The 15,759-nt window shown below is 32.6% G+C and overlaps 3 protein-coding genes and 2 long non-coding RNA genes across 18 annotated transcripts in view; 1 reads left to right on the top strand and 4 right to left on the bottom strand.

The window, feature by feature from the left end:
• The window catches only part of LOC145329995 (uncharacterized), a 334,647-nt gene that overhangs the window by 179,537 nt on the left and 139,351 nt on the right, over positions 1-15,759 (top strand). The gene's annotated exons all lie outside the window — the stretch shown is intronic.
• On the bottom strand, positions 244-6,022 carry LOC145330788 (NACHT domain- and WD repeat-containing protein 1-like). Its single transcript, XM_080175454.1, has 8 exons — positions 6,009-6,022; positions 5,744-5,889; positions 4,758-4,831; positions 4,230-4,280; positions 3,842-3,983; positions 3,463-3,508; positions 715-775; positions 244-270 (listed from the first exon to the last, which is right to left on the bottom strand). The coding sequence occupies exons 1-8, from the start codon at positions 6,020-6,022 to the stop codon at positions 244-246; spliced, it is 561 nt and encodes a 186-aa protein (XP_080031580.1).
• LOC145330515 (uncharacterized) lies at positions 6,284-7,684 on the bottom strand. The gene is made up of 4 exons (XR_013883442.1): positions 7,645-7,684; positions 7,163-7,272; positions 6,859-6,925; positions 6,284-6,316 (listed from the first exon to the last, which is right to left on the bottom strand). It is a non-coding gene; the product is annotated as an uncharacterized LOC145330515 (long non-coding RNA).
• On the bottom strand, positions 7,994-8,847 carry LOC145330480 (uncharacterized). The gene is made up of 3 exons (XR_013883414.1): positions 8,735-8,847; positions 8,435-8,524; positions 7,994-8,084 (listed from the first exon to the last, which is right to left on the bottom strand). It is a non-coding gene; the product is annotated as an uncharacterized LOC145330480 (long non-coding RNA).
• LOC145330789 (uncharacterized) lies at positions 8,914-15,755 on the bottom strand. Its single transcript, XM_080175455.1, has 8 exons — positions 15,701-15,755; positions 12,660-12,753; positions 12,101-12,175; positions 11,824-11,890; positions 11,275-11,383; positions 10,422-10,507; positions 9,940-10,001; positions 8,914-8,917 (listed from the first exon to the last, which is right to left on the bottom strand). The coding sequence occupies exons 1-8, from the start codon at positions 15,723-15,725 to the stop codon at positions 8,914-8,916; spliced, it is 522 nt and encodes a 173-aa protein (XP_080031581.1). The 5' UTR covers positions 15,726-15,755.

Consider the following 15,759-nt stretch of genomic DNA (forward strand, 5'->3'; position numbering starts at 1 on the left):
AAATAGATATATAGATAAATATAAAGATAGAAGATAGATAAATAGATAGATAGATACATAGATGGAAAGATAAGAAATACCTCAAATCTTTGGGCTTTGACCATATGATGAGCTAGCTCAGAAAACTTTCTCAAATTGAATCTAAAATATAATTACAATTACGAAGGGTTCAGTCAAATCCCATATTGTTAATATTATTATCATGCATTTGACTTTAGTGGGCTCGAATTAAATCAATTTAGATTATGATGGGACACCTGTCATAAACCTCTGTAATAATTAGCCTAATTATGATAATTCCAAAAAACATAAACTTTTTTTGATAATTGATTGAGAATCCCTCGAAAAATTAACAATACCTTGAAACAATTCCTTCACTATTCTTGTAAACCAATGGTTGCGGGGACACTTTTCTGTCAGCCTCGCCTGGTTTGGTTTTCATACATACAGAATATTTTTCTTTTGCTTCAATTAAAGTATTTTAACTTACTACTAGTAAAACTGCTATTGGCTAATTCTAATCTCTGTATTTGATTTTAAAATTTGTAAAACAGATTAAAATGTTAAAAAGGGGAGTGGAGTCACAATTAATTACTAAATTAACAATCAATTAACATAGACTAAACTTACTCTTTATTACCACCCCCTACCCTCCATCCCCTAACCTACACTCCTAAAGCTAAAAGCACATGCACGCCCTAAGGAATGGTATACATATGAAAACTCTCCTACAGTATCAGAAATTCCGAATCTTTGTCTCTGCATCTGAGTGTATCTAAAACAAGAACAGGAACATTCAAAAGTGGAAATATACTTTCAAAATCATATGTGTTGAAAATATTTTAGTCACAGACTTGTACAGAAAATGTTCTTCTTACAAGTTTCCAATTTTTAAATCTAATTATATAACCCAATTGCCTGTCTGTTTATCCATCCTTCTGAAAGTCAGTACTGCTAAAAGTTAAATTTGAATTACTCTGCTGCTACATAAGATAGACGAATGATTTTTATATGAAGATTCCCTTTGTATATATGAATAAATTACAATATACATAAAAATCACTTTGTCCTTCCTTCTGTCGGTCAAATTTTGAAAGACATACAATAAATTACATAGAAATTCTTTGATTTACTTGGCTGAAAATTAAGATGGGTGGTTTTTCAGCTGTGAAGATTCAAATTAATTTGTTAGTACCCTTGTTGCAAAAATTTTAGATAGTTATTATTCTTTATTTTTTACCTCACAAGTGAGGGGATATCCCCCTAAGGTGGGTTGATTTACCCCTTTTTCTTGATTTTCACACTTTCCCAAGTTGGCCAAGCTAAAAATATGTATTTCAAAGGCCCTGAAACTTAAAAAATCATTTTTACTCAAATAACAACTTTCGCGCAGCTACTCTAAAATTCGCTGTTTTGGTGTAGAAGCTCAAAATCCTAACTTTCTTATTTTTAAAGCCACAATAATGGTAAACCTATCAAAATGCACGTAAATTTAACCACAAAAACGACAACCTGAAAATAAATTAGCCGGAAAGGATATTTAAAAAGATACAACACATTTTTTTTTATCAAATATCATAATATTTTCATTTTTTTTAAAGATAGCTGTATTTTATTTAATCGTAATAATAAAGTCATGTTTTTTTCTTTTTTTTTTGTCTTTCAAGTTTTAACACCCCTCCATCCCCCCTTACTATGATTTTTAGGGATGTGGGAACTGATAAATATTCTATTCCACTTATTATCAATGATGCAATTGTGTATCATGATAGTCACAAAACATTCAGCTTAAGAATTATTTTGAGTATTTTTATCGAATTTTGATTCATTGTTTCCAGAATAGTAGTGTTCAAACTTGTTAGCCAATATTTTTGTTTATCATCATTGGGAATGTACAATGTATATCAATTTATCATCCAAAGTCTTAATCCCCTTTTATCCCTGAGAGACATAGCTGATTGATAAAAATATTTAGTCAACCAAGAATTTAACATAAGGGATAAGACAATGGATGATAAATTAATTTAAATCGCCCAATGTAAGTTCAAATCATTAGTGGAAAAGTTAAACATTGTAGATTTGTAAAGCCAACAAATGATATTATTTTATGAAATATTGGGGACCAGTATAAATTATATTCCAATGTCCTTTCCATCCCTGTAAATACCTGTCATAATTATTAAAGAGAAAAAATATTTAAAGCTACAATAAAAAGGGGTCTGAAGGGAAATGACAATGGACAATAAAAAGTTATACATTCCAATGATTATAAACAAACTAATCAAAATTTAATAAATTAGGAGGTACTTATAGTTTAGGAACCAACGTGGTTACGAAACTTTGGGTACCTGTAATGAACTAATAACCATAAAAACCATTAAAACTGTAACAAAAGGAACAAATGTACGAGGGATAAGACAATGGACAGTAAAATTACATATATCCCCATTGTAATTACCCCTTATGTAGATTAAATTTATTGGTTTATAACTTTGCTTACTACTTGTTTTGAACAAACCAATCAAATAATCAAATTCAATTAAAGTTCCCATAATTTTAAAATAAAATAAAATGTTTATAAAACTTTGGATACCTAGCAAACCAAAAATCCTAAAAGCTATCAACATAAGGAACAAGTTCCAAAATACCAGCCTTCTTAAGGGATAAGACAATGAACAATAATTTGAAAAACAAAATTACCTTTTCTTAAATAAATATTATTTGTTAAAATCTTTACATCTAAATACAATAAAAGCACTTGAAGTTTTTGTCAGACTGACTTGCGGACATACAAAGTGAATTATAGAGTAGCTTCGCTTAAAACAATTAATAGATATAAAATAAATAGATAGATAGATAGAATAGATTTTAACAGAGTGGAAAGTTTTCCGTCAATTTCGGTTGCTAATATTAATATGATTTATTGGTCAGGTTGTTCCTACAGTAGGAGGGGAGGGAATGGGGTAAAGTAGGTTGATGGGGGTTTATTGTTATATTAACTAGCTTGAAGACACATTTTATTAGTGCATGCTTGAATCCCTTACGTATTATATATCAATTTTTGTATCTAAAAATAATATCTTAATTGTCCGTTTATAGGTAAATTTCTAATATTTCCGTAAATTTATGTGTTATAGATAAGTATTATATACGACAATGGGGGTTTTTGGGGTCGACTAATTCAAAAATGGGTTCATTTTTTATGTAGAGTCAACCATTTGGTAGATATTTTTTTGAAAAATCACGAAACCTTACAAAAAAAATGGCGTCAAAAATTAAAAATTACGATTATTTTTTTTATATCAGCGATGCTTATAAAAACATATTTTGAATTGAAAATGCAATTTTCTAGGTTATATTGTGCCATATTATTCTCGCCATATTGGGAAAATCACCCATTCCAATATCAACCCACCATTCCCCACCAAAAAAATATTTTTACATACCAACAGACATACAGACCTGTAAGGTTTTCTTTTTCCAAGACTCCAAGTGCCAAGAAAATAGTCTGATTATAATAAATAATATATTAAAAAGCAAAGCAGAAGCAGCTTATATTGCCTCATAAAAAATGACATACAATACAAATACCCGCCTTTTGAAATAACATATCTCGGACAAATAAGCTATTAGAAAATTTAATAGATTGATTAAACCATTAAGAAATTATCCCCTGGACTTTTGACCATTTTGGTTCAGCGGTTAGGGAGATCCTTTGCTACACAAAAATATACAGATATTATATTTATATTAGGACGTCTTATATTTACAAAAGTTATATTCTTCTTCTTTTATCCTATAAATTTAATGGATACAATTGTCCTTGTTCAAATAAATATACCTGTAAGAGTATTATAATAATGTTGAACAGTTTTAGGATATTTGAAATATCTTGTTAGTACAACATGTTTGAATGGTTTATGAGCCCAGACCAGAACTCTAACTCCATCAGCATCCGTCTCATTCAAAAAATCTCCCAATTCCTAGTAGTATTAATTAAAATATTATATTACTTGTTGATTCGCGCCTAATTTCTACATAAGACTTTTAAAAATTTCAAATTTAATAGTCTAACCCAACACAAAATGAAGCTTCTCTAAAATAATAAACTTTACTACTTTATATAATACTTGCGACTACGTCTCTGTTAAATTCGATGCCCCCCCCCCCCCCCTGAAGTGTTCAATTTTAGTTTCATTAAATACAAATTTTAAAAAGAATATGTTTACCTTTCTTATTTTAAGCCATAGGATAGAGGGTAATCTTCTTATAGATGGTAACTGAATTATATAGCAGTTAGAGTTCAAAAGAGCTTTCGATGTTATATAATAATAAACCAAAGCTTGTTTATTTTTAAATGTTTCTCTCAGCTCTCATTTCATCCCTTAGATGCACCTACGCTACAATTATGTTGTAAAAAAGACCCAAAACACTTTACCTACAAATTAATAGAATTGGAATGCCTTGGCTCCAAACTCTTTACCTTCTAGGTTCGGTTTTATATCGAATAAATAATTCTATATACTTTCTCTAGTATATTTTTAGCTTTTAAAACTTTAGGTGTACTTGATAAAGTGGTAGGGGGAGGGGGTATGTCAAACCCCCACTTTTATTTTAAAAATATTATGTAAAAATATTTTAGCGGGGGAAGGGGGAATTATTTTCATATAAGAAGCTTCACTGGTAAGGAAAACAAATCAGTCTAACGGCTAGAGATATTTTTTTGCATCCTATTACTTTTATATGAAATTAATTACCTGGTGAGAAAAGATACTATTTAACACAATATCATCCAAAGATAAAATATCTTCCAGTTCTGATTCGGATAAACCTAATTGTTAGTTTATGAAACGAGAATAAAAATATTTCAAGTACGATCAATGGTTTGGTAAAATGGGTATTATGCATATTTAAAAATACTTTATATTTTTGTTTTAAAAAGAAAATGTACAAAAATTCAAAAAATTTTGGGGTGTTTCTTTTTTCGTCGGTATTTCTCTTCAGAGGATCAGTACCCTCCCCGAAAATAGTGGAAAACCTTCCAAGCAACTCTGTAAAGAAGAACCATATCGGTTCAGCTGTTAGCAATATACTTTGGTACATACAAACAGACATTCTTTTACTTTGACATAAGGATAATTTTGATCAATGCATAATTATAATTAGTATATCCCCTTTTGAAAAGCGAAGCTTTTCTATAATTAGGGTCGGTCCGTACGTCCGTCCGTCCGAGATAGATAGCTTTTATTCGTTAATTTAGGCATGTTAGAATTGTCCTATCGATTTCAAACTTTGCATGATGATTCCTGTAGTAGTTGGGTACGATTCATTACCAGAATGTCCGTACGTCCATTTTAAACATGTTGATTTTTCTACTTTTTTAACAACAAATTTTCAAGTGTTCTAATTATCCGTTTGATCTGATTTTTGGTATATTGATTCCTGGGACAACAAAGAACAATATTATAAGCGAAGCAACTCTTTAATCAAGTCCAAAAATGTAAGTATGTCCATAAACATTATCCTGCTTCAAGCAGTTTTTCAACATATTTACTTACAATTTTGCTTCGACTCTTATACTTTTAAATTTTGATTATTCAGTTCAGATACTATACAAGTGTTAATGTCCGTTTGTCCTACCGTTTCAGTGCTTCGCTTTTATGGATGTTGTCATCCTTTTTTAATTAAAATATAAAATATTTAGAGTAAAACTAGTATTTATACCTGAAAAGTGTACACCTACCTTTTTTAGAAGCTGCAATATAGGCAAGGGCATGCGTGACCAACGTTGCGTCAAATTTTGCTTCAAGGTTGTTTAACAACTGATTTATTATGTCATCCAAGGAATAGGGTAGATTTGTTAGTCCCTTATTATTGTTTATATTTAGTCTAGATTAAGTTTACCAGTCTATATGTAGAAAGTAGCCTAGCAAAGGCAAGATTTAATATATTTAAAAAATGCCAACTAAAATACAAAAATTTAATAATAACTTCTCGTTTTGAATTACACTTTTTTCAACATTTGTTTTTACGTTTATTGAATAATGTAAAAAATCCTTGACAAATGTTACCCTGTCTATTTAAAATTTATGTTTTAAAAATAAAAAGAATAAAAAATGTCGGAGTACCTTTTTTCAAATGTGATTTATCTTGGGATAGCGGTTAGCGAGATTTGTTGCTACAAACAGACACACACAAGTACGTCCACACACACATACATCCTGTTATTTTTGTACACAGATACATATTTATAATAGTTTATAGAAAAAATATAAAACATTTTCCTTGTCGTGGTAACTTCTCCATTTCATAAACTCTAAAATTAAAACAGGGGCTATGTTCAATAGCTATCTGCAAAGTCTTTTGAAAGATTAAATGATAATTGTTTAGAATTGTAAATGTGTGTGGGTATGTGTGTGTGTGTGTGTGTGTTGAGCCAATGAGAGAGCAAGTTCTGTGTTTTTAAGTAATGGGTATCCATTCATAAAGGCAAAAGCTACTATTTATACCAATCAGCGAATTAGTTATCTCTGAGTAACCAATAAGAGCATGTATATGATTTATCAAAAAGAATTGCATCTAAAACAAATAAAAACAAAATTTCCAATGTTTAGTTAAACAAAAAAAATACAATGATGTTCGTAAATGTTCGTAACGGTAACATGTAGAGAAGATTTACCACTGATTAGGCAATACAGCATTATACTTCGGATATTTACTTTTTCAGTATTGACAATATTTTTAATTTCAAGTATCCACTAATTCAGTACCTTTTCTGAGTGTTATGATTGGACGGACAACTAACTTACCCCTTGATATAGAGTAGCTTTGCTACAAAAATAATATAATTAAAATAACCTGTAAAAGCAATTTTGCAAAACAGGGGGGACGAACATTTGCCGGAGGCGTTCAGTACTACTCTCCACTAAAATATATTTGAAAGTCATTACTAGTTTGTCTGTCTGACTGTCTTTCTGTCTGTTTGTGTTTCAGTCATTGTTACGGGTCTGTCATAACTTACAAGTATAGAAGCGCAGTTATTAAGCGCATAGCTATATTTTGTGCAGCTTATATAATTAGTACTTCATGTTAATATCTGCAGAAAAATATCTAATTTACCATGAGATAACTGATTTACCTTGGGATAACTAACTATTGCTACCTGATAATTAGTAAGTTTCTTGTTATTTTGCCCCATCCATTTGTTAAAGATTTTCTCCGTAAAATTTTCTTCAAAATTTTGCAAATGCAAAATGTTTTCGCCATCCGCACCTTGATAATTTTGTTTTCTCTAAAGCAAAACTTCTCAGAATTGTGAAAATATGTCTGTACATCCATCTGTAACGTTAAACATTTTTTTGTGTTTATTAGTGTTTTTTTATATATAGTTTCTTCTTTCATATTTTGGCGTTTTTTTGTAATGTCAATCAACTATCGATATTATGTCAGTTATGACCACTTTTATATTTATAAAGACATATAGTCAACGTAAATATTTTATTACCTAAAAAAAATCTATATAATGATCTTATCAGTCAGTACAAATCAAAAAACGTCATTCAGAAGACAAAAACCCTATTAGTAAAATTTACAGTCAAATGGCCTCTAAAGGCTAAAATAATAAAAGCTCTATTTCGAACTTACCAAGAGCTAAGAGAAATTTTTGTTCTTCTTTTGCTCTTGCACCATTTGATTCTTCCTGTTGTTAAATAATAATGACCAAAAAATTAAATGCATTTTACTAGATGGTCAAAACGAAACAATAATCAGTTGGACTATTTGTATCAATAAAAGATTTTTGTTTGTATTACATTTTTTTTTTAAATACGGTTAAAAAATATTTGGTCTAATGAAAGAGTCTTAGGATCAATACTATGTAAACTGAGTGAAAAGTCCAGCCATTTACAAATTCCTAATGTAAATACACAAACAGATTTACATCATGTTACTTTATAATATAGGATAGATCAAAAAAACATTGAAAAAAAATTTACCTGCAAAAATGAAATGACAACTTTACAATATTTTGGAAGAGGATTGGGTATCCATGAGGCTCCGTTATTATGTTCGTCAACAAATAATACCTAAAAAAGGGATGACAACATCCATTTATAGCATATCAGACAAAGTAAGACAAAGCCACCAGAAAATAAACCACTACCTCACCCTCTTCTTATCCAATGGAGGAGTTGCACTATTACGTTTGTCCCCAAAGAGGTTTGGTGGTGTAGTATTACTTATTCATCATAAGAATTTTCGGAGTTAAAGTCAGATGTCTATCCTTTTTAGTAACGAAGTAAAGCACATTTTCCATTAGAAAGGAACAGCAAACAAACGGCCAGATGAACCAACAGAAAGGCAAACAAACAGAAGGGCTTGACTTGAGTGAGTTTGAGCGTAGCTGTACTATTTACCAAAATTATAATTTACTTACCTCAAATGAGTCAAGAAAAATTATGATAGGGGTCTGCACACAGGCGTACCCTAGAAGACTCTTGAAATATGTCTTCAATGGGACTATTTCCTGAAATCAATGTTTGTATATGTGCTTCAAATCAAATTTTATGGTATGTTAATAATACAAGCTTTAAAAATCGTTAAAATCAAGAATATAAATATGTTGGAGTCAAAAAAACACAAGATCTTGAATAGCAGCTAAAAAAGTCACATTTCTACCATAGCGTTATATACTGACTGACTGTTTGATTGATTTGAATCATATTAAAAATAAAACCTGGGGTATATCATCATAAGATAAGTCCAGGTTGTAGGATAGCTGAAGGCGTTAGATATCTTTCAAATATACCAACTTTTTAACTATTTAAGTTTTAGTATAGTTAAAGTTATAAAGACATGTAAGTGAGTTTAACGCCTTGAAATATCAATAAAGTCCAACTATTGTTAAATAACACTTCAACTAAAAGAGAAAAATTAATTATTGTTGAAAATATGAAAAATAACTTATTAGTACAGGATTAGTTAAGGGTATGTTTTAATAAATGCTATTATTTAGTTAATTTTAGACAAAAGTCCTGTTTTGATTATCGAATTACTATCGTTCATGGAATTATAAATCAAAATTTTTATTCAATATTTTTTTCTTCGGTTCATTGTTTGAAAGATATTTGACTCCTGTTTGCACAATGTGTTTATAAGATTGTAAACTGATCCACTTGATTTTACACATATAATTCTTATTTTAAAGTTACAGGATGTTTGTCTGTTTTTCTGTACTAAAAGATCTTGCTAACTTCTGAGCCGCCATAGCTTTAATTTATAGTAAGAGTCCTGGTAAGAATTTGTTATCTATCTTGGGGAACTTTTTTAATACAACCATTTACATATATATAATAAACTAGCCGATTCACAGGGAGGAGGTGGAAGTGTGGTAGGCGGCATACGGACAAGCCTTTTGCAGAGTATGCTATGCTTTGGCTTATCAAATCACACCCCGGCGCTAATCCCAGCTTATCACCATTCTATCCAGCCCCCTCTGGGCATTGTCTACACATCAGAAGCAGCGGTCAAATTGGACACCGCTGATAGTGGGAGGGGTGCTGCCCCTCTCACCTTCAAGTCCCCAGCAACCTACCCTTTTCCGTAAGATGTCTACCTTCCCCCTTACTGAAGCCTACCACTCTACTGTCCACCGGAATGGGGCTCCGCCCCATCTCCCCCACACCCTTTCTACCTAACCTATTTATCATCTATTTTGTATATAAACTAGTAACCTTATTATAAATGCATTCAGTTCAAATATATCTCTTTAACAGTAACTACTTGTAGTTCTTTATTGATAGAATCCTTAAAGGCTAGGGGCTCTTTTGAATCGAACTCACGTTGTAGGGTTGAAACGCTTCACCCTACCACAGAAGTAAAACTTTATAATTTAGTTAAAAAATTAAAGGTACAATATATTCATTGATGTTATATGTAAACCTGAAGGGTGTAGTACCCAGAATTCTGGCCATTATTATTGGGCTGTCACTTCCTATCCATTTCTAAATTTAGTAATAATACAAAATAAACGCTTTTATATTTCTGGGCATGTAAAGATCTTTGATGTATGGATATATTTAGCCCTGATAATCTATAAAACAAAGTATAACAATCGTTGTCCGGTTGTTTGTTTGTCCGTCTGAAGCTAATGATCATGCTAACTGCTGAACCAATTATATTATGCTTTTAGGGGAATATATCCAATGGCCCTGTGGTGGTGTAAGATATTTTCCAGGAGATAGAGGTCAGGGGGAGTAAGAAATTTTGTTTTTCAAAGTGGGCGGTTGAGTATTTTCACCCCAATCTACCTTCAAATGGCGAAGAATCCAATATCTATGGCAGATGTTTCCTTTTAAATTTAGTGATCTTAAATGACAAACAAATAAACATATATCCTACTATAAGTTACAGGAAACTGTTACCTTTATAGAGCTGACTGCCTGGGCAATTAGATATGTTTTGCCAGCCCCTGAGGTCCCGTAAATTATCATACTTGAACCAGAATTACCTATGGATATCTATTATACAAAGTAGTACGATGTCTGTCTGTCTGTCTGTCCGTCTAACTGTCTGTCTGTCTGAAGCTTAAGATCTCAGTAACCACTGAACCGATTGGGCTCTACTCTTCAGGGAATATATCTACTGGTCCTGTGATGGTTTTAGGCTATTTTCTTGGGGGCTTGGACACCCCCAACCCCCCAAAAAATGAAAAATCCCCCCCAAAAAAATTTTTTTATCTTATTTTTCTTTTTAAATCTAAATAACACAAAAATAGGTTGATCAAACCTCTTGGGGCAAAGCTCCTAGAGGCTAGGGGCGAATCCGCTAGTATTAATAAAACAAGGACAATTATGTTCATAATTAACGCTGCGTTAGAGTAGAAAATATTTAGTGTCAAAAATAGTTGTAATATGCCCTATATTGGGAGAACTTGCACACAAAAAAATGTTAATACATAATGGCAGACGATTGAAAAGTAGCTAAAAGCAGCCAAGAAGCAGCCTAACTGCTATTATTGTAAAATGTTTGGCACCACTTTTTAAAGCTCTGTTTACTTTAAAGTTTTTACGCCAACTTCAAATGTTTGTATTATTAAAGAGATACATCAAACAACCAACTCTATCTTTCATGGTGATTAATTTTGCCTGTTTTTACGTAAAGGCATTCCCATTACACATACTATTACAGTGTGCTGAAAAGAGCATCAGTTATAATTTAAACGTCATACAGTATATATTTTGTATTCAAAACATGTACTCTTGCTCCTGTTTTTACCTGTAATATATTTTCGCATTTGTTCCAGCTCCTTATGGCGGTCAACTGACCAGGCCAGCGCACCATTCAACTTCCACAGATGCGAGTGCAGCTCATTTGTCAGAATACCCTAGCATTTTTTTAAATATGAAAAATCTATGAAAAAAAGGCTCTAAAACATTACCCCTTATAGGTCAGACCCCTTTCCGCACCTTAATTAGTCCCATTACAACTAGAAGGCTAAACAATTTTGTGAATGTCCCTTGTTTGAAAAAGAATTTTCGGCTATAAGTCAGTCAAAGTAATTTTTTTTTATTTAACAGTCTTTGTTTTAGGTCCTTTCTTACCTAGACTTACTTTCTTAAATTGCTGCCAGTTTCTTATTTTTAAGGCTAGAAATTAACTAAATAGGCAGAATGTTTAATCAAAATTGTATACAATTCAATGCAAAATTGCACATATAACAGATACTGTCTAAGAACAACTTCATTGATGATAAAAAAAATGTTAGAAATTTTTCGTTAAATTGATTCATGAATGGTCAATTTTAAGACACTATACTAATACTACCTGGTCGCTTGTATCAAGTTGTTTCAAACCTCTTTCTATTTGTTTTACTATGCTTCTATTAAAATCCCTGGAAAAAATATATTAGAAGTGTTAGGGCTCCCCACAGGGGTTAGACAAAGAAAAAAAGTACCACACTCGTATTTTCAATTTATTTAAAAAATAATTAACATTCACTTTTTTTCTGCTTGATTATTCTCAAAAAAAAGTTATGCCATATTTGAATAAAATTAATAAAGATTTTGTAATTTGAGTAATATAGGCATTAAATACTTTTTACCTGACAAAATTGTTAAGGTAGTTCTGATGGGAATCCTCTGACAGTCCCTGTTTTCCAACCCAATCCAATTCATACCTGGAACAGATATGGCACTCATCATAATGAGATTAAAATAGTTGTAAAATAATGGATATAGAATTACGCGAATATTTTGATAGGGGAAAATTTATCGTCCATTTAGGTTGCTAATATGGATATCATTTATTGATAAGGTCGTTAATAAAATAGGAAGAGAGAGGATGGGGTAAAGGGGATGGATGGTGAGTATCATAATTTTAGCCAGCTGCAAGTATGTCTTAGAGTCCATCAGAGTACATGAAAATATGGTGCAACATCCAGATAATTGTAATATTAATTGTAATAATATGTGGACATAATGGTCAGAATGTAAAAACAATTAGCGCAGCTATTTCTTCATCCAGTTCAATTTCTTAGGATAAAGCTGGCTTCCTCATTTTGATGACATCGATTTGGATGTCTATTGTGAAGGCATTTCATTTTGTGATGAGACAGACAGATAGACACCCTTTACCTTATGGATATTACTTAAATAAATTACTTGAAAATAATCTTATTATCAACAGACTCCGCCACAGTTTCTCTGAGCTGGGCCACATGTTCTGTTGATATTCTATCCTGAGTATCTTCAGCACCTAAACATGAATAATTTTGCAAAAAAAACCATCAATATAACCTTTAACTAATATTACTGAATATTCAGGAATCTAAAGTTAATGTACATTCCAAATGATTATACACAAAAATACCTTTTCTGTAGATTTTTATTTTTTAGGTGAAACATTAGGATACACAACATAATGAATCGACCAATCAAAATTCAATAAAAGTCCTCAAAGTTACTTATCCAGCGAATAAGAAAACATTATCATAGAACTCTGTGGACTAGTGTAATAAATAGCACCATGTCCACTCCCACCCTGTGAATATCTGTTTCGAAATAACTTAACATGAACTTTATGATCAAATTTACATAAAAGCAAAATTGATCCAAAAGGAAATAACGGAAATTTGCTTTTTATGAATTCAAATAGTCCTACTTTCACCCTTTTTAAAAAACAAATTGATAAAAATTTGAATGTAGGGTTGTTTTAAAGACACCACAGGAAAAGGCTCAGTGGCGTGCGAACCGAAGGGGGCATTTGGGGCAATCGCCCCCCCCTAGCGACCAAAACGCCCCCTCTGCCCCCCCCTAGCAACCGCCCCCCCTGCCCCCCCCTAAATGTTAAAAAATGCCCCATTTTGCCCCCCCCTGGTCAACAAAAATGCCCCTTTTTGCCCCCTACCCTACAAAAAGCAAAACTATCCCAGTTTCCAAAAAAAAGATCAAGAAATACTCCAAAAAAAAATTTTTGGCGCTTCGCGCCAACCAGACAGTTAGGTTATAACCTTTTTTCACTGAACATAACAAACAAGGTTATAGGAAGTATTTTATTTTGTATAATATAAACTTTTTACCAAAGCAATTTTGTACATCCCCAATGATGATACAAAAAATTACCCCTTATATAGATTACAATTATTGGATGAAATGTATGGAAACTCGACTTAATTAACCAACCAATCAAAATTCCATTAAAGTCCCCAAAGTTGTTGAGCCAACGAATAAGAAATTTTTATATGAAATATTGGGGACAAGTGTAATAAATAGCCCAAAAACCCCTCCCTCCCTGCATATTTGAAGAAAAAAATTTGCGCTTCGCGCCCTTCCAAATGGTTTCTGCTATGAAATATTGGGGACTAGTGTAATAAATAGCCCAAAAACCCCTCCCTCCCTGCATATTTAAAGAAAAAAATTTGCGCTTCGCGCCCTTCCAAATGGTTTCTGCTATGAAGTATTGGGGACTAGTGTAATAAATAGCCCAAAAACCCCTCCCTCCCTGCATATTTGAAGAAAAAAATTTGCGCTTCGCGCCCTTCCAAATGGTTTCTGCTATGAAATATTGGGGACTAGTGTAATAAATAGCCAAAAAACCCCTCCCTCCCTGCATATTTGAAGAAAAAAATTTGCGCTTCGCGCCCTTCCAAATGGTTTCTGCTATGAAATATTGGGGACTAGTGTAATAAATAGCCAAAAAACCCCTCCCTCCCTGCATATTTGAAGAAAAAAATTTGCGCTTCGCGCCCTTCCAAATGGTTTCTGCTATTAAGTATTGGGGACTAGTGTAATAAATAGCCCAAAAACCCCTCCCTCCCTGCATATTTGAAGAAAAAAATTTGCGCTTCGCGCCCTTCCAAATGGTTTCTGCTATGAAATAATGGGGACTAGTGTAATAAATAGCCTAAAAATCCTTCCCTCCTGGCATATTTGAAGAAAAAAATTTGCGCTTCGCGCATTTCCAAATGGTGCCTGCTATGAAATATTGGGGACTAGTGTAATAAATAGCCCAAAAACCCCTCCCTCCCTGCATATTTGAAGAAAAAAATTTGTGCTTCGCGCCCTTCGAAATGGTTTCTGCTATGAAATATTGGGGACTAGTGTAATAAATAGCCCAAAAACCCCTCCCTCCCTGCATATTTGAAGAAAAAAATTTGCGCTTCGCGTCCTTGCAAATGGTTTCTGCTATGAAATATTGGGGACTAGTGTAATAAATAGCCCAAAAACCCCTCCCTCCCTGCATATTTGAAGAAAAAAATTTGCGCTTCGCGCCCTTCTAAATGGTTTCTGCTTTTTATCACAATGAAAGGACAAGTAATTTTTTTTTATTTTTTACATAGTTCATTATATCTTTGGTTTTTATGGTACGATAAATTTTTTTGTGGATTATAATATTAAAAAAAAAATTTTTTTCGCTGTTTCGAGCATCCAGTATGTAATTTTTGTGCTTTGCTACTTAAAGATGTTGTCATCCTTGTTGTCATACAATAAAGAAATATTTAAAATCATTTTTTCATAGGTATTAGGTTAATTTTTGGTAAATTATTTCCAAAATGAGTGTTTTTATCCCCTCCCCCCCCTAATTTTTTTTAATGGGGTTATTCATCCTTCCTGCTGAGATTTTATAACATCCCCTTCCACCCATTAAAAATATTTTGTGGTTGAGGGGGGGGGGAAAGGTTAATTTATCTTCTGTACTATTTTTTCGAAGATGCTTTCTAGCTCCCTTCCCTTCGGTCATTGCAGGGTGGGGAGAAGGAATGTGGGAGAAGAGATGGGGGGGAAGAGATGGGGGATATAAATGGGAAATAGGGATGGGGGAAGGGATGGGGAAGAAGGGATAAGGACTAGGAGGCCCATAATCAAATAATCCCACCCCTTAAAACGCCCTTAATTAAAATTAGTATATATAATCAAAATGCCCCCCCCTAAAGCAAAGTGCCCCCCCGAGGCACTTTGATTTAGGGGGGGGCAAAATTTTAAATATATAATCAAAATGCCCCCCCCTAAAGCAAAGTGCCCCCCCGGGGCACTTTGATTTAGGGGGGGACAAAATTTTACAAAATCTTCAAAATGCCCCCCCCTAGACAAAGTGCTTCGCACGCCACTGAAAAGGCTTACACAATTATTGACTACCGCAGTGTTTAGACTTAAAAAATAAATCTACCCTAACAAATTAGCTATGCCTCAAAGAAAAACCTTACCTATATCAACATAATGATTGGCCATAGACCCATCAGAGAAATTTATGTTTGAAAGAACC

This window comes from Acartia tonsa, chromosome 10, assembly GCF_053477335.1.
Source record: "Acartia tonsa isolate MP-2025a chromosome 10, ASM5347733v1, whole genome shotgun sequence".
NCBI classification, from domain to species: Eukaryota; Metazoa; Arthropoda; class Copepoda; order Calanoida; family Acartiidae; genus Acartia; species Acartia tonsa.